Genomic DNA, 21,798 nt, shown 5'->3' on the forward strand with positions numbered 1-21,798 from the left:
AGCTCTATATTCATCTAGGGGTAATGGTACAAGATTTATAGACTGCTATCCTGTTCACACCATTCATTATGATGCAGAAGTCCTATGAAGTTGCTATAAAGCAGGTAAGGTGGCTATCTTGCAAAACCAAATGATGTCATGAGAACCCATCCGTCCCAGTCAACCATTCAGTGTACTGGCAATTTAAACACAGGTTTCACTCATGAGAGTGCAGAACAACTAGTGAATATATAGGGTACATTGGTCTATAAGCACAGGGAATCTAGTGGTTGGACACTGCATACTAGTTCACAGGTGCAAGAAACATAATCAATGGATGTAACACACTGATTCACAAGAGAAGGCAGGTAACTAATGAATGTATATAGGATACTGGTTCACAAGTATGGGGAATTTTTTGAGTGGAAATGACAAATTGATTCATAATTGAAGGGAAACTAGTGAATGGTATGAAACACCAATTCACATTATAAGACGGGATATTTTGAACAAAGCTGGAGATGAACCCAATCTGTAGTAGGACCAAAAAGACATTCAAACAGTAGCTGTGATGGGTAGCAAATAGAAACTAAGATTATAATCCTTGAGCAACCCAATGTGTAAACTTTTCTGTAAATCATTTTTTTTCCATTTGGCTGAATTTTGCATGATTTTTCTCAAAAACAGCTATAATTTATTTTGTTAAAACCTTGGGGGGGGGGGTTGCTTATGCAAGTTAATGTTTCTTCCCCAGCCCATCAGACTGACCATTAAGCTCCCAACCCAGCTGCCTGATATGGCCCATTCATTCTTCGAAAGGGTGCGAGAACGTTGCACCATGTTTTTTTCTCAGGAAGCTAAGACCTGCAAACTGGGAGTGGTACACTCATCCATAATGGTCGTTGTTGAAATCTTTAACCCTTCCATCTCTTGCCATGGCTGTGGTTTATGCATAGATCTTGTACTAATGGGATGCGCATGTGTCAGTGTTGGTTACAGTGCAACCCTTTGGATCGGTTGAAGCACCTCCTGCTGCAGGGTTGAGCTGACATTAGCCCTAGACTATTACTTCCAAATGCTAGTTCCAGACCACCTGCAGAATCTCCTACTGAGGGGTGTGAGCTGACATTACATCCACTACTACCACCTCCCAGTGACAGCACTGGACCAAATGCAGCACCTCCTATTGAGTGGCATGAGCTGACATTAGACCCTTATCTACTACCTTGCCATGCTAAGTCTGGACTAACTGCAGCACCTAATGCTGAGGCAGGGTGCATTAACATTACCTCCTCTACTACTACTGCCCAATGGCTCAATGCTAACTGTGGGAAAACTGCAGCACCTCCTGCTGGGGGTGAATTCATTACCTCTTCTACTACTACCTGCACAGGCTAACTCTGGACAAACTACAGCATCTCTTGATGGGAGGATGAGTTGTCATTACATCACTACTACTACCCATCCATGCTAACTCTGGACAAACTGCACCACCTCCTGTTGGAGGGGGGTTAAAATTACCCCACTACTGCTACCTCCCCATGCTAACTGTGGACAGACTGCAGCACCTGCTGTTGTGGGGGGGGGGGGTAGTTAACATTACCCTACCTCCCCGTGCTAACTGTGGATAAACTGCAGCACCTCCTGTTGGGGGGGTTAACATTACCCCACTACTACCTCCCCATGCTAACTGTGGACAGACTACAGCACCTGCTGTTGGGGGGGGGGGTGAGTTAACAATACCCTACCTCCCCGTGCTAACTGTGGACAAACTGCAGCACTCCCTGTTGGGGGCGTGAGTTATCATTACCCCACTACTACTACCTCCCGATCCTAACTCTGGACAAACTGCAGCTCCTCCTATTGAGGGGGTGCATTACCCCTACTACTACTCCCTCTCCATGCTAACTCTGGATAAGCTGCAGCACCTCCTGTTGGCAGAGGGGTTAAAATTACCCCACTACTGCTACCTCTTCATGCTAACTGTGGACAGACTGCAGCGTCTCCTATTGGGGGGGGGGAGTTAACATTAGACCACTACTACTACCTCCTGATCCTAACTCTGGACAAACTGCAGCACCTCCTGTTGGAGGTTAATATTACCCCACTCCTACTACCTCTCCATGCTAACTCTGGATAAACTGCAGCTCCTCCTGCTGGGAGGGTAGCATTACCCCCACTACTACTCCCCCTCCATGGTAATGGTGGAAGACTGCAGCATCTCCTGTTGGGGGGAGTGAACAGACAATAGGCCCCCCTGCTACTACCTTCTCATGCCAGCTCCATCAGTGCTAGAGCTGCTACTGAGCTCAGTGAGAAAGTCAGAGATTTATCCCTCTCTGTCCACTATGCCACAGAGGTGGCACTCAAGTTACTGTTTTTTTTCTGCACTGTTTTTTTATTATCAGTTGAAGTTGTATATATTGCGGTGTCGTACACTTTGCTGAAAATGTAACAATGTTGGACAGTGTCTTTTTACCTTAGTCGAATAGCTTCCATGTGTGACCTGTAAAACAATTTTACTTTACCTGTTTACAGTTATAAACAATGGAAAAAAACATTTAAATAAACCCAGTGCTGTCACATGACTTACCTCTATGTTTGTAACCAATGTGAGTAAGTAGACGACTGATGTTGATATGATGGTATTGATGCCGATAAACAGGTTGATGCAGACATAAACGATGAATGCTATTTCAGGGTTACTGAATATTCCTGACAGAAGGTACATCCATGACAGTGTTGAAACCCTAAAAAAAAATCAAATAGATTTTATACTATATTTTATATATTTGGTCTTCATTTCTTAATAGAACGTTTGTCCCATTCCCTCCCCCCCGATGATCATGAAGGACTTATCCCCCTACTGGCCTATTCATTCCTTTTGATCCCTGGCATCCAAAGATACCAGAGGACGGAGATAAGAGCCAAGAATCATAATATTCATCTACAGGGAGTGAGGTGAGTTTTTGTATGCATGTAACACTGCCCAAGTGGTTGGAAAGCAACTTGCAATGCCCACTGTGTTGAACTTTGCCAACACCCATCCCAGAGTAGCTGAGCTGATGTTCAGTCCTTTGCTTCCCTGTCTATGTTCTCCAGTTCATCTAATTAAACCTATCTCTGTACAGTGCTGCCTGTATTTAACTGTTAACCTCCCTAACAGAATTAAGGAACTGTAATTTATGCAAGCTCAGTTTGAAGAAGAGGTTTAAGATATTGAGCTGCTAGAATTAGACCCTGCTGGTGTACTGGTTTGATTCCTACAATTTCCATTTGCCTACAGTGTGAATCCTAGCACATCAATTAAACAGATGTAGCCTGTGAAAAGGAACTGTGTGTTTTCTGGTCATAACAAGTTATGTTTATGATCAAAACTGTATATTGTCATGCCAATTTTTCAACCCTGGATAACAATGACTTTTTTTTTTAATGTGTCTCATCATGATTTCATTTCGAGAAATTCCAGCACTTAAAGGGAATAACTTCTTATGATAGGATTGTGAATGCTGGAAGCTGACAGTGTTTTCAATATGTGGAGTGAGACTTGTGAAGTTATCTGCACAGAAGAAGGTTTGATATGCTCCCACATACCTGCAATATAACCTGTTTTTATGTGCTCATGTTCCTACATTCATTATTCTTGATTATACAACAACCCCCCATTAATATTCTAAAACGTGCACACTGATTGGTCAGCATGCCCATTGTAAATCAGACTTATACTAATGGAAAAGGTCCAGTCGCCCAGACTTTTTCCATTAGTATGTCTTTTTTTTTTGTATGTGTTGAACAGCAATGGAAAACTGAAGAGCTCTGTTGCTGTTATCTCGCTATGTTAAATGCGTTTAACATAGCGAGATAGCTTAAAAAAAACAACAGAGATCTTCCTTTCTCTGTTGCTTCCTCTACACACAGCTCTGATGCACTGCATAAGCATAAGCATGCGCAGTACATCAGAACTGCTCCAGAATACCGGACAGCTGCGGAAGGGCAGCAAGGAGGCATTATACAATGCCATTATTTAAGAAAAGAAAGTATTATTTTTCTTAAATAATGTCATATAATAGCAATAACCCACTTCTGGGTGTGGGTAATGCTGGATTTACCCACAGTTTTCTTTGTTTTGCCACTTGGGCTTCGCCCTCGTGACCAAACCATGCCAACCGTGGGTAAATCCAGCATTACCCATACCCAGGCGTGGGTTATTGCTCAAATAGATCCTGTACTGTCATAGACACTTGCCTATTCCTAAAATTGTGTCATAATATTGCAAATTAGGGTATTATACTTATTTTCTTTAGCAGTTAGTGTGCCTTTGTATGACCACTGTTTGAAATGCCAGTAAGAATATATAAGAAAAAAAATCACGATTTACACACATTGTTATTTGTGGCTATCTTGGATACTATAGTTACTTAGATCTTAAGGTTTCTGGCTTACAAGTCCCTGGTTGTGCATTCAGTCCTGATATTTGGTTATGGGTGCCTGGTTACAGAGCTGTACAAAAGGAAAAGGTGGAAGTTGCCTGGGTGAGAACTGTTAGGGGTATGACCAGCAGGTGCCAATGGTGCATAAATGCAGTACTGCTATTGATTTATGAATTTGTGGGGGATATCACAGCTTCATAAATGAATGCAGAGCCCATATTTGTGGTCAGAGCAGAAGCACTCAGTGGATCAGTGTATTTAGCAACTGTAGCAAGCTGCTTGTTACAGTTGTATTAGCAAGTAGTTTGCTGCAGTTACAGTAGCACAGATCTTTGTTTTTTTTCAGTCTTCAATTTTAGGAAGGCCTCTACTAGATCTTTTTTTTTTGTCCTCTATATTGCGTTTAGAAGAATGTGCTAGTTTGGAAATTGTAGAGAGCGCCAGATTACCTATCCACGTTCTGCCTAGTTGTAATTCATAGGTCCATAGAGATGATTCATAGAATGGCAAAACTTTAGTAGTCAATGTTGTACTGTTTCACAATTTCCTCCTACTGAAACATACAGCAATTTCCAAACTTGTTAATAGAGTTTTCAGGGGTGTGAGGCCACAGACTTCCATGGTGGGATGGAGGCATGTCAAGTAACAGAATGTAGTTTTAGTGAATGTAAAAAAGAAAAAAAATCAGGAAACTTTCACAGAAACCATTTTTTGCTGAATTTCTGAAGAAAGTATTTTTGCAGATTGTAAGCAAACCTGCATCCCTCATGTAGTGCAGGGTACCTCCCATATCCTACCAACTTAAATATACCAACACTGAGATTGCACAACAGTGGAGAAAAAAGGGAAAACTCTACCATCAATAAAAGTGATTTCTGTGATCATTCTATGATTTTTTTTTTTACCTTTACCAAAACAGCATTCTGTGGTTGTAATGTATCTCATGGGGACATTACACTATCACAGCAAGTTTCAGAATTTTCTGTTTTGCTCATGGGATCACACTTCTTCATGACATCAGGAATCACAACAGCAGGTTTTGCATTCATGATAAGTAGTCATTGTTTACTGCCTGTATGGAGATTGCATGTTTTTTCCACATCTGAATTGTGTTTCTCTTGGTACTCTGGTTTTGTCCCACCTCCAAAAAACATGCTGGCTGGTTAGCAAGCTGACCATAATACATTTATCCATGTCATTGTGGCTGTTATTTAAAATAATCCGCATTGGACAAATTCACATATATAAATTAAAAGAAAATGGAGTTTAGTTACATTGACTAGTAATTAGCATATTACCTCACATGGAACAAAATTCAAGTTAAGGGTGATAGTAATAAAGTGATATGAAGGCAACATAGTTAAAATAAGTTATGCAAATAGCTGCAGTAATAGTAGATTGAACTCAGTATGGGTGGGGGAGTTGGTCTTCAGTAACCAGTATTATGATGGCATCTCCTTGTGTTGTGGTCTCACTACAATTTTTTTTACTATGGCAGTGGGAAACACTTTTGTTGTTTTAACTGACTTTGAATTAACTGTTGTCAGTATAAAATAGTTCTTCGCTAAGAATTTGTTATGAACAAAAACAAAGATGTTGAAAAAGGAAAAGATTAATCAAAAATGTAATAAAGGATACAGGACAAACTTGCTCTAAGAGTACCACTTGCCTTTGCCTCTGTCTCTTTCTCTGTCTCTCTGTTGTCTCTCTCTCTCTTTCTCTCTCTCTGTTGTTGCTTATCTCTCTCTCTCTCTCAGATCACTTTTGTGTGAGTGTAGTGTAATAACTGTGTTATTTTAGTTTAAGGAGTGCCCTTACAATATGTACCACAGTTAGAAATAAGAACCAATCAGCATCCAAAAAGCGAAACTACTAGAAAATAAGGTGCAAGTGGGTATAAAACAAGAAAACAGCTGCTGAACAAACACCCTGTACCATTATACAATGGAAAAGTGCTTGAGTTTGTAATGTCCTGCAAACTCGAGGGCTGAAGGCCATATTGTGGAAGACCATATCCTAGAGACAGACATTTTCTAAAGAGTGCCACAGAAGTGGCTAGTGCTATGGAATGCAGAAGCCTTAGCAGCCTATTGCTTTTCTTTCTTTCATTTATGACATTAGACACACTAATATTGTTTTCAGCAGTTAATCTAGACTCATGTTGTAATCAAATGACTTATATAGAGTCATACAATGTGCAGCTGGAGGAATCAAACCCAAGACTACAGAATGTAGCTCATCTGCAGCTCCTTAGCTCCTTAACTCAGCACTATATACTGCCACATTTAACACAACACAAAAAGATGCTGTCATGAGGCATTTTGAAAGCACTGTCAACAGACATTCCATTGCTTCTGTGGCAGTATTAAACATTTGAGCCATCCAAAAAGAAGCATAATATATTCAATTTTGCTTTGAATAAATCCTTGCAAATAAATAGGTTGTTTGATATAAACCTTAAATAATGCTTTAGGCTTTTGTATTAAAAACAGTGTTTGGTTGTAGTTGTACAGGCAGCACTGGGGACACCGCTTTGGCAGCTCACAAACTTTATGTGTGGTTTTATATTGATTCATATGGGGCTTAGTTTTCATGGCATTAAAATTAGATCCCATAGTTAGACATTTCCTTTTACAAAGAACTTACATGGTCAATCATTCTGTGAAGATAACATATGAACAATTTATGTGTTAAGGGTTTACCTAAATCCTTGTACAACATAACCCACTATAAGCAGTTTGGCTGAACAGTAGATCATATCTAATTCAAGAAAATTATCCATTTAATTTCCATTAATATGGCCAGAAGCAAGAGTTACAATATGTGTTTTGAAAGAGTGAGATGTGGTTTAGAGTATTGTGAGAGTAACAAATAAGATCATAGTTTACAGGTCAGAAAAGAGAACTAGATTTAGAGGAATTCGCTGCTGTGTATCCTGAAGAACTTAACAAATAACAGGAAAGGGCTGGGTGATATATTTTCGACCCTAAAGACAACTGCTCTAAAGTGTAACTATTATTACTTGTAATCTCCACAAATTAAGCAGTACCACCAAACACTTGTGGTGAATCGTGATATAAATAGGTATGCTTTAAATATATTCTCTTTATTCAGGATAAGACATAAAATATGATTGCTCATATGACTCTGAAAGAAGCATTTGCTATACAAATGTTCTCTTCTAGCGTATGAAATGTCTGTAGAATGGGATTGTATAGTTAAACAACTTGTTCAGATTCACACAGTTTGTGACTGGAGGCTAAGGAAATCAAAGCCCAGACTATGAGCCTTAATCCTCTGTGCTAAATTGCTAGATGGTGAGTATGCTATCTGCTACTCAAATGCTAATATACATATGAATTTCTAGAATATATCGTATGACCAGAAAAATCAGTAACCTATTATTTATTTGATATTTAGGCTAATGGACTTATTCACAGGCACCACTTTTATCCTTGATGTGGGCCAAGAGGCATAATAATAAACTCATTTACTGTGATCTACAGTTTAGTGAAGGGGAATAATTCACAGTGGAGTAAGCAATGACTCAAAAATAACATTGAAAATATGATTTTGACTTTAACATCAAGTACTGAAATGTTTTGGAATGCCTTGTTATGACTAATGTTTATATAGATTGCATTAGCATTATTCAAAAGCTAGTCTCTCATTTTTTTACATTTATCATTATTTGGTTCTAAGTATAACTGCTCTATGGTTACGTTCCTTGTTAACTAATATTTATAGGACTTAATGTTTAAATATAACAGTATGGCATAGCATGTAAATGTAAATTAATCTTTATTTTTAAGAACAATGGTAGGAAATTCTGGAACTCATTTACAGCCCTCATATGCCTACTCATTTAGGATCACAGACGTAATACAATCTTGTCAATCGAAAACTATTAGATAACACAAAGACACAGTACCACTTGTGTGAGCTAACACAAACTATTAGAATAAAATTAGTGAATAAATAAACCAAAGAAGAAAGCATAACTCTCAATATTTTATTCAATTGAGGCAAAAGGCCCAAAACCAGGGAAATATTTAAATATTACTCTAATTCACGTAAAACTGTTTTAAATCAACAGGCATTTTCTAAGCAAAAAGAAGTATGAAACTTCAGTGCCTGGAATTGTTGACTGACTTGAGTCTTCAGTGATTTACCAAAAAATCAAAAGGTTATGAGGGAGAGGGAAAATATGAGACAAAATCAGTGACTTTCAGCAAAATAACGGACATCTGGGAGTTCTGGCACAAAGAACCACAATAATAATAAAATAACAGTAATATATAGTTATGGTGGGCAATATTCAGTGATACACTCAGTCTGCCATGTGTGGTCACTATAGCAAACTCCAGCAGTTGTTGAGTATTTCAGAGAACAACCCATATCCTCACCACATATTATTACGTTAGTGTGACAAGCAACTGGTCATAAATCTCGGCTATAGCATGTACTTACCAGACACTTAAAACTCACAAATGCAGTAGCAAGCCATCATATATACTTACTTTAATAAGTGAAACCTGCACAAGAAAAAAAAATCTAATTTTAAATGATCTGGGAATCCAGATGTTAGACTAAATCGTAATACTTGTCTTTCAATTACATTTCAAGGATAATCTACACTGGAGGTTTGCATCTAGTCTCAATTAGGTATTATCACCTAATGAAGACACTTCAGAGGTATAGAATATCAGCCCATCCATACACGGATTTTGAAATTTTGTTCTGAAATTCAGAGTTATGAGTATTTTTTGATTCCCATTATTAAGCAACATTGTAAATATCTATAGCTTAAATTTGGTTAAAGAAAATGTATCAATTATGCTGTCTTTGAAATGTGTTTTCTGTCTACTTTGATACTGTTTTTCTTTATACTTACTCAGGACCCCTCCCATGAGCTGACATTTGAAAAAAAAGCATATACTCTCTATTATTATGCCTTCATTAAATATTTTATTACCTGTATTACAGTTTATTTATATTTTATTAACTAGGTTAGTCTGACTAGACAAATGGCCTCTTTTCATGTGAGACCTCATGTGGCATTCATATTGACATGGGGAAATTTGTCCAAGTCACCAGGGAATTTCCAATAAGTGCCATTGGGATCTTTTACATCCACCATTGCTTCCACCAGCTCAGGCAGATGGGGCCTTGGTTTAATGTCTCATCTGAAGGATGGCACACTCAGAAGTGGAGTCCCTCTGTTTTGCTGCACTGTAGTGTCAGTACTGTAAAATGTATCCAGCTACCTGGTGCGGAAAATGAATCCACAGCATTTTGCTCCAAAGGTAAGTGTGTTGTTAAGTTACTGAGACTGCTATTGTATGTCTATTTACACACATTCATTTGTGTATATTCCTCTGCATTTATATTTATTAAATTGCTTATTTGCTTAATTATTTACTAATTCCTTTCTTTTTGTAAACAGCCACCACACAGACACACACACACACACACACACACACACACACACACACACACACACACACACATACACCAGTAACTCTGTTAACATGATCATGGCTTGTAGAATTTAATTAATAACCTTTACCATTTGCTGGATAAACACAAGACTGAAAAAAATTAACTGTTTTTTTTTGAAATATGCAGACATGCCATTTGCCTACATCACCATGTCCAGTATGTGGATAAGCTCATTAATTCAAAATTATGCTTATAATTCAGGATTATTTGGCATCTACCTAATTTCAATGCAGATGTCTGCCTGTCTGTACGAAGTATGTTTGAAATATTTAAATAAGATATATGATGCAGACTCTACTCTAAGGTCATAGTAGTCTTTTTGCAGGTAGGTGGCATGTTTTGTTATTTTAATTTGCATTATTAGGTTTGAGTTTTACTTCTCAGTGCATTAAGAAATAAATACCAAATTCAGTATGTTGCATACAAATATATACCAATTACTCTTGTATTATCAGAAAAGCACTTGGGACCACTCCCTCCACAAAATATGTACTGTTCTGTATATAAACAGATCAATCTCCCAGCCATTCCTATCCAAGTATACAAAACACACACACACACGCACACACACACACACACACACACACACACACACACACACACACACACACACACACACACACACACGCATGCACGCACACAGGCACACACACACACACACACACACACACACACACACACACACACACACACACACACACACACACACACACACACTAATCAAGATTTGGCTTAGAGCATTATGTTATTCTGCTACTACTGACTGGACATACATATTGGGTATTATATGTCTGCACTGGCCCATAGGTTCTGTGAAGATCAGTAGAAGCATAACCTTAAATTCTCACAGGAGAGATATGCTGAACAAGGATATATTGGGACATTTACATGTTTCCTCTATCCAAGAGGAACAAAGGTGTTAAACTGGGGGTGAATTTGTAGTTATCCATTGATTCATCCAAATAACATTTAAAAACAATAAGAGAAGTACTTTGTTTATGTGGAGTGGCAGACAGTTCCACAGATATAGTATTCTGTGTAATACAAACCTATCTTTTCAACATGTTCTGTTCATTTTGCAAAAGAGATTGAGATACCTGGAGCAAGTCTTTATGATACCATTGGTCTTGAGAATGTGTAAAAGGTCAGTCAGAATAGAGTCTGCTGAAGCATATTTCTGTCTCAGTAGCCTGTATGATACTGAGGACAGGGGATAAGGCTTTGAGATGGGTCTGCAAAGTATTTTATGATTAAGGCACTTGACTTTTTTAGTGAGTAAGCACTGTGGACATTACAGTTGTGAGAAGTGTTTGGACAAGTGCATACAGAAAGACCATTGTACTCATTGCTTGACCAAGTAAGTGCTGAATACAGTGGAACAATGTCATCCATGGATCTAGATATAATAGCTTTAGATATACACTGCACAATGAAACGGACTACCTTACAGTTTACAACACTGGGTATGGGCTGATCAAAGGGAGACCTCATTGTTGATGTAGAATCAATTCTCAGGGGTGGGTGGTTTGGCAATGTGATACCTACACAGGGAGCCTTGCTTGCTGAAGGATACAAGTGTATATGTCTTGGCATTTCCCTTTAGTCCATGGTTTTGACACTAGGTATTTGTTTGGGACAGGCCCTCTTGGAGGATCTGGGTGCCTTCTAGTGAGTTTATGATGGCACAAAGTTTACAATCATCTGCAAACTCAGTCAGCCCCAAACCCTTAACATTAGCTTTGACCTCTGAGAAGTAAATACAAAAGAGGACTGGCCAAAGGACTGAACCTTGGGGTACAGTGCTAATGGCAGGTGTTTCAGAGGAGATATAGCCCCCACCATAATGTCTGTGGTTCAATTTGTGAGCCTGTTTGCTATCCAATGAGTTACATAGGTACTGACATTTTGCTGTGACAGTTTATCTGTGAGTGTGGGATGGTGTCAAATGCCATTACATGGTTTAGATATGAGGTGTGCACTGTTTTGCATTTAGCTTTCTTCAACATAAAATAAATACTGGATAGTTGCATGTTAAAGTGCAGAGCATTTTCAGACTTCCTTGGGACAATAAGGCCTCTTATTATCTTTTACTGACCGATTTATATATTTATCTTAATTTGAAGACCAGTTATTAACTATTACACATTTATATTAATATGGCCAGTTAGAAAATAATCTTTCTTACCAATCTGTGGCCCTTCATGTTAACCATATGGAGAAATACACATCAGTGGCTGAACTGGGCTATATAGATTTCTGTCCAAAAGTGCTCAACAACTCTTCCTTGGAGGAGCAATTATGGAATCTTTGCTCATACTGTCTTATTTTATCAGCACTGGAACTGAAGGAGTAAAAGATGTGACCCTTTGGGACATCATTCACAGCTGGCTTAGCCTTGCATATCACTAGCCCTCTGCTCTCTACTTGCTGACAGCATACTGCAAACATAAGGCTTATAATGACAGTGTGTGCAAGTATGGCTTGGTTGCAGTGGTAGAACAGCATGTAGTAGGCTAAGCCTTCACACTTGCAGCAAGCTGCTGCTGTGTAGGCACTTCTTTTCTAACAGGTGGCATTCATAACTCCAGCCTGCCCCCCTACCAAACACACACACGAACTGGGACTGGTAATCCAGCTTTGATTATTCACTCTCATATCTCCAAGGCCAGCTCCTCCAGTGTCCAGGTGCAGTATTAGAACCTGGGTCAGATAGATGCAGTCAGGACTTTATTTCTCTCTATCATGAAGACACATGCCCTAGGTAAGCAATTGGTGATCAGCTGGCTGTAGTGGCCTCAGATTCTGTTGCTGTGTCACTGTGGACTGTGACTTGATCTGGATACAAGTGCTATTGTCTTCATGGAAAGATTTACCCTAAGTTCTAGGGGGTAAGATTTTTTAAGGTCGGGAAATGTCTCCTTCACTACTTTCACTGCATTTGAAACATCCTTAACATATAAATTTGGTATTATTTAGAGTGCTCTATTTGCTGAATAATATCCATAGGAAAACCACCTCCTTATGGACATGCCATATATTTGTGGAGACAATCATGCAATCAATGAGACTTTATCTAGAATACTATATGCTGTTCTGGAAGTTATTATCTCTGCAAATATATAGCACATTGCATTTTAGTGGAGGGCAGTAACATGTGATACATAATCTGGACCAAAATCAATATAATACACTAAAACAGCTAACTGCATATAATCTTGAGAAAAGGGGAAATATCTGACAGACCTTTTTTCTCAATTAGTTTGTGAAAGTCCCAAAATTTAAAATTCCATCCCTTCACAACCTGTTACCAATTCCACCTTACAGTTTTTTGTCAACTCTAGATTTAAAGGATGCTTAACATCATATTCCTATCACCTCACATTTCAAATGTATTTGTTTTTTTTGTGTATGGATTGCACTTTCAGTTCTCTGCATTACCCTTTGGGTTATCCACTTCTCCAAGAGTGTTCACAACATTTCTAGCTGTAATAATAGCTTACTGCAAGCTGCAAGGCATTCGCATTTTCCTTACTTGGACAACTTGCTTTTTTGTAGAGTCTTTTTCAAAGTGTGAGAAATCTCTTCCTTAGGTAAGAGATCTCATTTGCAGACTGGGTTTCCAAGAGAAAATTTCTGAAGTCTTGTTTGACTTCTTCCCACAGAACTGTATTCCTGGGGTGTCTCCAAGATACTTCAGTTCAAAGAACTTATCTTACACAGGAACATGTAGATCTATATCTAGACCTGTTCATGAGTTTCTCTATTTTGTCCAGGACTTTAGTAAGGGAAATTCTAAGGATACTAGGATTCACAGCATTGATCATTCTAATGATTCTTCTAGCCAGACTCCACATGAGAGAGATTCAATGTCACCTAAAATCTATATGGTCCCAACATCAGCACAACTTGACATTTAAAATTCCAGTTTTGGGATTTGTGAAAAAGGAACTGTTTTGGTGGAGAGACTAGTTTTATCTGAATCCAGGTCTCCTATTCTCCCATTCAACTCCTGTACAGTCAGTAACAACAGATACCTTAGAATCTGCTTGGAGAGCTGTGTCTTTGGGGGTAAAAGTGCAGTGTCTTTGGAACATAAAAGACAGAGCAAAATACAAACATAAAATACATGTTGGCAGTTATAAATGAACTCAGCTCTGTTAATCATATGTTGTCCCAGGGCCTTTACAGACAAGACCAGAAATGGGGGTAGGATTCCAGATAAATGGTGGGAGAGTTCCAGATCTTTACCCTCTGTGCAGATTAGCTATGGTAGGCCAGGATATAGAAACTTGGCACAGCCTCACTCTACAGGCATTTTACTTTACATCAGAGCAAAACATTGTGGCAGACAAGCTGAGCAGGACCAGGACATAACCTCTTGAATGGACACTGAATGAAGGAGTTTTCCATAACTTAAATCCAGATCTGGGGGTGCATCTCAGGTAAACCTGATCGCCTCCATTCACAATAACCAAATGAAAGAGTTCTTCTCCAGGCCTCCTTGCAAGCAGGCTTGGAATCACATGCATTCTCATTTCCTTGAACAGCAGTGGTCTTAGCAATGGTCCTGTATGACTTTCCACTGATATTCCAGGTCATTCTGAAGATTCAGAAGGACTCTCCAAAGATCATTGTGGTGGCTTACCTCTGGCACAGGCAACAGTGGATGTCCTTACATTCACTGCTGCAGTATTCATTACAATTGGGTGCCTTGAAGCCCACTGTCCAGCCAGTTTACTAAAGTCTAGCATTGCTTTAAGGTACGCTGAATGTCACCTACACACTCCTTGAGTAATGTAGGGCATAAAGGTGACATTCAGGTGTACCATACTCAAAACGTCTCTGTCAGTCCAAATGCTGTTTGTAACTGTCGGTCTGTTACCTCTGTCTGTTTTTGCCGTTTTTCTGTTTGTTGACTTTCCAGTGATTCCTCCTGTTTGCTGAAGTCCTCACCATTGCAGATAAGTACCCAGATGTTTTTTTTTTGTTCTTGTTTTTTTTTTTTTTTTTTTATTCATTTGTGCTGTTTGGGGTTAATGTCATCCAGGAAGGGTAAATGCTAGTGTGGGAGACTGATTCCTCATAAGGACCGCCACAATAAGTGTCTTTTTTGCCTAGGCGCTGCTGACGACCATACGTCTTGTTCAATTTGTCAGGTGTTTGTCCCTAAAACTCTTCGTAGTAGGCTTTCTTCCCTTTCATTGTATCTTGAGAACCCGAGTCTTAAGGTTTTTGCTAAAGATACTATAGATGGAAGTTCCTGCTGCAAGAGTCAGCTGTCAGAGTAGACAAAGGTAAGACCGGAAACTTCCATGGTCCAGCCTCTGCTGGGAGTTTCTCCTAAGGTTATTATGAACCTGGAGGCTTGCCCAGTTGTTTTGTCAGATTTTTCTACTATGTTTGGGTTGGAGGCCGGTGAGGATCTGGTGGGCAGCATGTCCGACGAGGCTTTGTAGGCGTCTGTTTCGGGCATTCAGGGGGAACCACTGTTGACTGTTTCTGAGTGGTATAGAATGGTTTTACAGTTTCTCTTTAGGGAAGATGTTCCTACTACAGTTGTGGAATGCCATCCTGAGTCTGGGCCTTCTTGGGTTTCTAGGATGGATGTTCCCTTAAAAAAGAAACAGAAAACTAATCATGTTTCGTCTGCTCTTAGGGATCCGCAAAGTGAGTGGCAGGTCTTTACTCAGGGGTTGTTTAGTGCTTTACTGTCATTAAGACCTCCTCAAGAAGTTTTGTTTCCTGCTATTCCTTGGTCCTCTTCTTCCACAAAAAGGCCCAGAGTATTGAATTATTCTTAGGAAGAGATGAATTATGATGACAAATCCCTTGCTTATTCTACACAGATTTGTTCTCCTTTAGACTTCAGGTATGAGGAGGATGACTGTCATACTCTAGATAATCCTTTTGAGGAAATTTCCTCTGGGGGCACAATCTCTAGGATGGAATTTTTTAAGTGGGATTGTGCCCAGGTTTTGGATATCCATAAGAGGTACTATGAGTTACTGCAGATGGAATCTCCTAAACCTTTGGCCATTCCTCCTGTCTTGGCTGCTTTATTGGATGTTTTTTCCAATGCCTTTGAAGCACCGGATTCTCTGCCCCCTGCTCCCAAGAAGTCTGTTAGGTTTTATCGAGTGCCTAAGGATTGTTCCTTTTTGTTTAAATGTCCTGGTGCTGACCCTCTGTGGTGTCTGTAGCCCCTGATAAGCCATCTCAATTGCTTCCTTCATACAAGTTACTGCCTTCTGACAAGGACAATAGAACCATGGATAGCCTGGGTAAGAAGGTTTATACTTCAGCTAGTAGGCCAGTGTAAAATAAGGTTCTGTATTTATTCTTTAGCGCCTCGGCCACAGTAAGAATGTTTAAGGTGAGATTATTAGAACATCTGAGGGATATTAGGGTAAAAAAATTAGAGAGTCCCTTAGCTCAGCATTTTTATGAATGTCATGATGGTAAATGTGATAGTTTAACAGCAACTATTTTAGAACAGGTTTTTATAGGTGAACTAAATGAGAATTTGATTAAGAATGCACTGTTAAAAAAATAAACTATTTTTATTTTGAAGTATGAAACCCTAATTCCTAGGGGCTTGAATACAGATTGTTGCTGGTGAAGTGTTATTTGATTTCTCCAAAAGCACTTTAAATTTGTTTGAATTGTATTTTAATTAACTTTAATGATTTAATTGTTTGATTGCTGTTAATAGCTGATGCTATATAAATGCTTTTGTCTGTGTTATGTGTTACTCCTTGAAGGCTTACTGTGGCCGAGGCGCTAGAGAATAAATACAGAACCTTATTTTACACTGGCCTTGTTGTCTCTATTTGCGGTGTAGCAACTTGGTTTCTTATCTTGCTGTTGTTCATTTTATACTTCAGCTACCCTAGCTTTTATGGCTATTATTTATCAGACTCTTATCTCTAGGTGTGTCGTGGCTCTTCTTTACCAGGATTGTCAGCTTTTTTCTGATCTTCCAGACTATGAGAGTAAATCTTCTGCTCTTTCCTTGATAGGGATTTCCTCTCAGGTAGTTCATCATTCTATCAAATGTAGTTATGATGCAGCAGATGCCTCTTCTAGGGCTGCTGCTTTTGGTTCAGTACTGAGGAGATATTCTTGGCTTAGGCTTCATTCAACCTTTACTTGATGATAATAAGGCTAAGTTGATGGATGCTCCTCTGGATAATAAACTTTTGTTGGGGGAAGTGGATGCTGGTTTATTTAAGTCTTTTCAGGACAATGGGAAGGCTTTACAGGAGCTTATGCATGTCTTTGTTTCTCCTGTGCCTAAATTTCAGCGAAACTACCCTTCTAAGCCAGCCTTTGTTCGTAGGCAATCTCACCCTCCTTCTAAAGGTAAAAAGGGTGGTAAATGGACTCCTCCTGCTAAGGCCACTCAGACTGCAGGGATTCTTAAGCCTTCCTTTCCTGACAAACCAGGTGCTGTCTGACTATCCACCTGTTCCCAGCCACATTTCTCTTTCTCTTCACCTTTCTCTTCCTGTTTGGCTCCAAATCAACTAGGATTCTTGGGTTCTGTCAATCATTCGGCAGGGGTACCGTACTTCATGGTCTGGATTTCCCAACCTCCTTTTCTGGGCATTCCTCAGCCTCCTCAGGAACTTCCTTTTTTCCCAGAGGTTCTTCAAGATCTCTTGTTGCAGGGTATTATTCAAGAGGTGACTGTGTCCCAAAGGAGGAAAGGGTTTTATTCAAGAATATTTCTAGTGCCCAGAAAAGAAGGTACTTGGACACCTATTCTAGAGCTCTCCATCTCAACATTTTTCTTAAGGTGCCTTCCTTTTGGATGTTGTCCCTTCGGTCCCTTTTTCCTCTCTTGCTTCCTCAGGCCTTTTTGGGGTCTCTGTACCTCAAGGATGCTTATCTCCATATTCTGATCCATCCTCTTTTCAGGAGATTTTTGCATTTCTCTGTTGCTTCCTGGCATTTTCAGTTCCATGATTTGCCCTTTGGCCTTTGTACTGCCCCAAGGGTATGCATCAAATGCCTCACTCTTGTGATTGCCTTTTGCATCTTCAAGGGATCCAAATCTTTCCTTATTTAGATGACCTGCTGATTCAGGGATCTTCTCCAGAGGTCCTTTTGCAAAATCTTTGTTTTACCATTTCTCTTCTTCAAAGCTTGGGGTTCATGATAAACTTCAAAAAGTCTTTCCTGACTCCTTCTAAGGATCATGTCTTTCTTTGTTGCAGGATTCAAATGGTGCCAATGCTGGCATCCCTGCCTCCTCCAAAGGCATTAACTCTCATTTCTTTCACTCAAGCTCTTCTTCTCCTAGCCTCCATTACACACAGGGAGTTTCTGAGAGATCTAGGGTTCATGGCTTCCACCATTCTGATGCTCCCTCTGGCCAAACTCCACATGAGGAAGTTCCCGTGGTTTCTGAATTTGTTGTGGCTTCAGGATGCACATCCTCTAGACTTCCCTGTTCCTCTTCTCCCATGTCTCAAGAACAAACTTTTGTGGTGGATTTAGCAGTTGTCTCTGAATCCAGGGCTCCCTTTTCAGCCTCCACTTCCCTCTCAGGATCTGTTCACAAATGCTTCAGATGTGGGAGAGGGAGCAAAGTTTGGCTCCCTGAGGGTTCAGGCAGTGTGGTCACCTTGTCAGTGGAAAGAGCACATCAACATCAAAAAGATGAGAGCTCTTATGCTGGCTCTTTGGGCCTTTCATCTTCTCTTCTCTCATGGTATTCAGACAATATCACACTATCCAATGTCAAGTGACTCTTCAGGTAGTTTATATTCCAGATCATTGTGGCAGACAATCTGAGCAGGTCCTTCACTCATTCCTATGAACGGATGCTTCACAGGGTATGTGTTTCTGTACATTATTCACCAGTGGGGTACTCCCAAAGTAGGTATCTTTGCCTCCCCTCTGAACAGACACCTTCCTCTGTTTTGTGCCAGATTCCCAGGTCCTCTGGTAAAGAAGGTGGATGCCCTCTCATTTTCCTGGAAGACGATGTTCTTTATGCATTCCCTCCCCTTCCTCTCATTTCGAGAATCCTGTTCAAAATTCAACAGGATGCTCCCAAAATCTTGTTGGTGACTACCTTTTGGCAGCGACAGCACTGGTTCCCTCTACTTCTGCATCTAGTCAAGGACAATCATCACAAGTTACCTCACAGGGTGGATCTCCTGACACAAGATGAGGGGTCTCTCATACATCCCCACCTGTCCACGCTTCAACTGATACTGCGGGTGATAGGGTTTTGATCCCTCACAGACACCTTTTTTTTCTGAGGGCATGCTGCACATCCTGCAGGGGGCCAGGAAACCTACTACTAGGAAATCCTACTTGTCTAAATGGAAGAGGTTTTCTATTTGGTGTCTTTCGCGTGACCTGGACCCACTTTCTGTGGATGTTCCTTTGGTTCTCTCATTTGTGTGAGTTGCTCAGTCCTGGTTTGGCCTATTCTTCTATTAAGGCCCACTTATCAGCTGTTTCTGATTGTCTGCATTTAACTCCACCATTAGCTTCTAGATTTGAGGCTAAGAAATTTCTTAAAGGCATCCTTAATAATAGACCTCCCAGGAAGCCTGTTCCTCCTCCTTGGGATCTTAATTTAGTTCTGGAAAAACTGACTCAGGCTCCTTTTTTTCCCCTGCTGTTTCAGCTTCCTTACAACATTTTTCTTGGAAGACAGTTCTTTTGTTAGCTCTTACTTCTGCCAGACAGGTGTCTGAGTTGCAAGCCCTTATAGCCTGTCCACCTTTTTTGATATTTCATGAGGACAGGGTGTCCTTGTGTACTAATCCTTCTTTCATGCCCAAGGTGGCTAATGAGTTGTCACTTGTTCAGTCTATTAATTTGCCTACTTTTTCCCCCTCTCCGCAATCTGCAGTGAGAGGGTGCTGCATACCTTAGATGTGCATAGACAGCTCAGATTTTATCTGGATAAAACTAAAGCTGTCAGAAAATCTGACCAGTTGTTAGTTTCATTTCATCCTAGGTCTTTAGGTTTGGCTGTTTCCAAGAAAACTATTTCCAATTGGATTTCAAAGGCTATTTCTTTTTGTTACACTTTTCATGGTGAGAGCCTTCCCTTCTTCTGTTAAGGCGCATTCTGCTAGAGCTGTGGCTTCTTCTGGTGCTTTTTTCAAAGGCTTAGATGCTATTTCTATTCTTGAAGCTGCTACCTGGACTTCTGTGCATACCTTTACCAAACATTACCAGTTGGGTGGTATCTCCAGACCTAGGTCTGGTTTTGCTGATACCATTCTTCATGGCTTCTTGGGGGGCTCTGCTGCTGCTTCCTCCTCCCAGGTTTCTCCTTGAGCTTTGGCATTCTCCCATTTGTAATGAATACAGCAGCGGTGACTGTGAGGACATAGTACAGTTGTGTAAAATCTTACCATAACAGTAGATGTCCTTGCATTCACCGCTGAAGTATTCACTCCCTCCCTCCATCCCCGTATTTTTTTTTTCCTTCCTGGATGTGCAGGTCCTCCTTGGTTTTCCTTGGACTGCTGTTCCTACTGGGGCAATCAGTTCTGAAGATGGTACGCTGAATGTCATCTTTATGCCCTACGGTACACATGGAATTTGTAGGTGACTTTTAGCATACCTTAAAGCAATGGTAGACTTTAGTAAACTGCCGGACAGTGGGCGTCACAGCAGAGAATCCCATCTGTAATGAATACTGCAGTAGTGATGGCAAGGACATCTACTGTTATGGCAAGATTTTATACAACTGTACTTTCTCCCTTATTTTGGAAATGGCCACTGGGAATTACCACAACCTTGCTCACAGACTGGACCAATTCACACAAGGCAGTTTGATACACTCCGACTTGAAATAACTTCAGCTAACTGCCTAGATGATATTTTAACACCTTTTTGGCAGGTATGTTCTGAGATGTGCAACAGGTAGTAGAGGAAGCAAAGAAATCTATTATTAGGAAATCATATATTAGTAAATGGAACAGATTTTCTAGTTGGTGCCAAAACAAGAACCAAGACCCTCTCAAGGCTATATTTCTGTCATTCTACAATATTTCTGTGAGCTATTACCCCCTGGACTTTCTTACTTTACTTTACGCTATCCATGTTCATTTGTCAGCCACTTCAGCTTGTCTGGCCATGGATCCCTCTCTTTCAATGCATTCCTAAGTCAAAATGTATGTCAGCCACCTAGAAAACAGATGGCTCTTCCTTGGGATTTTAATCTGCTCATTTTAAACAAGCTCATTTGGGCTTATTTGAGGCTCTTAACATGGAAAACAGTTTTTGCTGATTGATCTCAATTCTGTAAGACAAGTGTATGATTTGCAAACTCTCATGATGGGTCACTCTTATTTAATTTTCCACAAAGTTAAGGTTTCTTTGAGAACTAATTATCTCATGCCTGAAGTGGTCACCAAGTTTATTTTGAGTCAAGCTATCCAACTCCCTGTTTTCTTTCCAAAACCTAAAAAGGAAGAAGAGTGGATTATTCATACTCTGGGTGTCCACAGACAACTTAGATACTATCATGATAGCTCTAGAACCTTCAGAGATTCTGATCAGTTATTTATTTCTTATGAGGTTAAGAAAAAAAAAGGAGAATTTGTGTCAAAGCAAACTATTTCCAAATGGCTGTCCCATGCTACTTTCTTTTGTTATTACCACCATAACAAGTCTATTCCAAGCAGGTTCAAGGCACCTTCTACTGCTTTGCTTTCATCTGTGACTTTTTAAAAGGCGCGGATTCTAGACGTATTTTATAAGTAACAACTTGGTGCTCTGTGAGTACATTTACAAATCTCTATAAGCTAGTTTCATTTTCCAGGCATAAAGCCAGCTTTGCTAGTATCATTCTCCAGGGGCCCCCTGGACCTCATCCTTCCTCCTCCCAAACCTTATAATCTATGATATT

At 39.9% G+C, this 21,798-nt stretch overlaps 1 protein-coding gene across 1 annotated transcript in view; it reads right to left on the reverse strand.

Moving 5' to 3' along the window:
- ABCA12 (ATP binding cassette subfamily A member 12) overlaps positions 1-21,798 on the reverse strand; it is a 793,480-nt gene that overhangs the window by 147,310 nt on the left and 624,372 nt on the right. The window contains exon 63 of the mRNA XM_044075367.1: positions 2,573-2,729. Coding sequence (XP_043931302.1) covers positions 2,573-2,729 — 157 coding nt within the window. The remainder of the gene's footprint in view (positions 1-2,572; positions 2,730-21,798) is intronic.

Source organism: Protopterus annectens, chromosome 6.part1 (assembly GCF_019279795.1).
Source record: "Protopterus annectens isolate FY-2018-M chromosome 6.part1, PAN1.0, whole genome shotgun sequence".
Classification (NCBI taxonomy): domain Eukaryota; kingdom Metazoa; phylum Chordata; order Ceratodontiformes; family Protopteridae; genus Protopterus; species Protopterus annectens.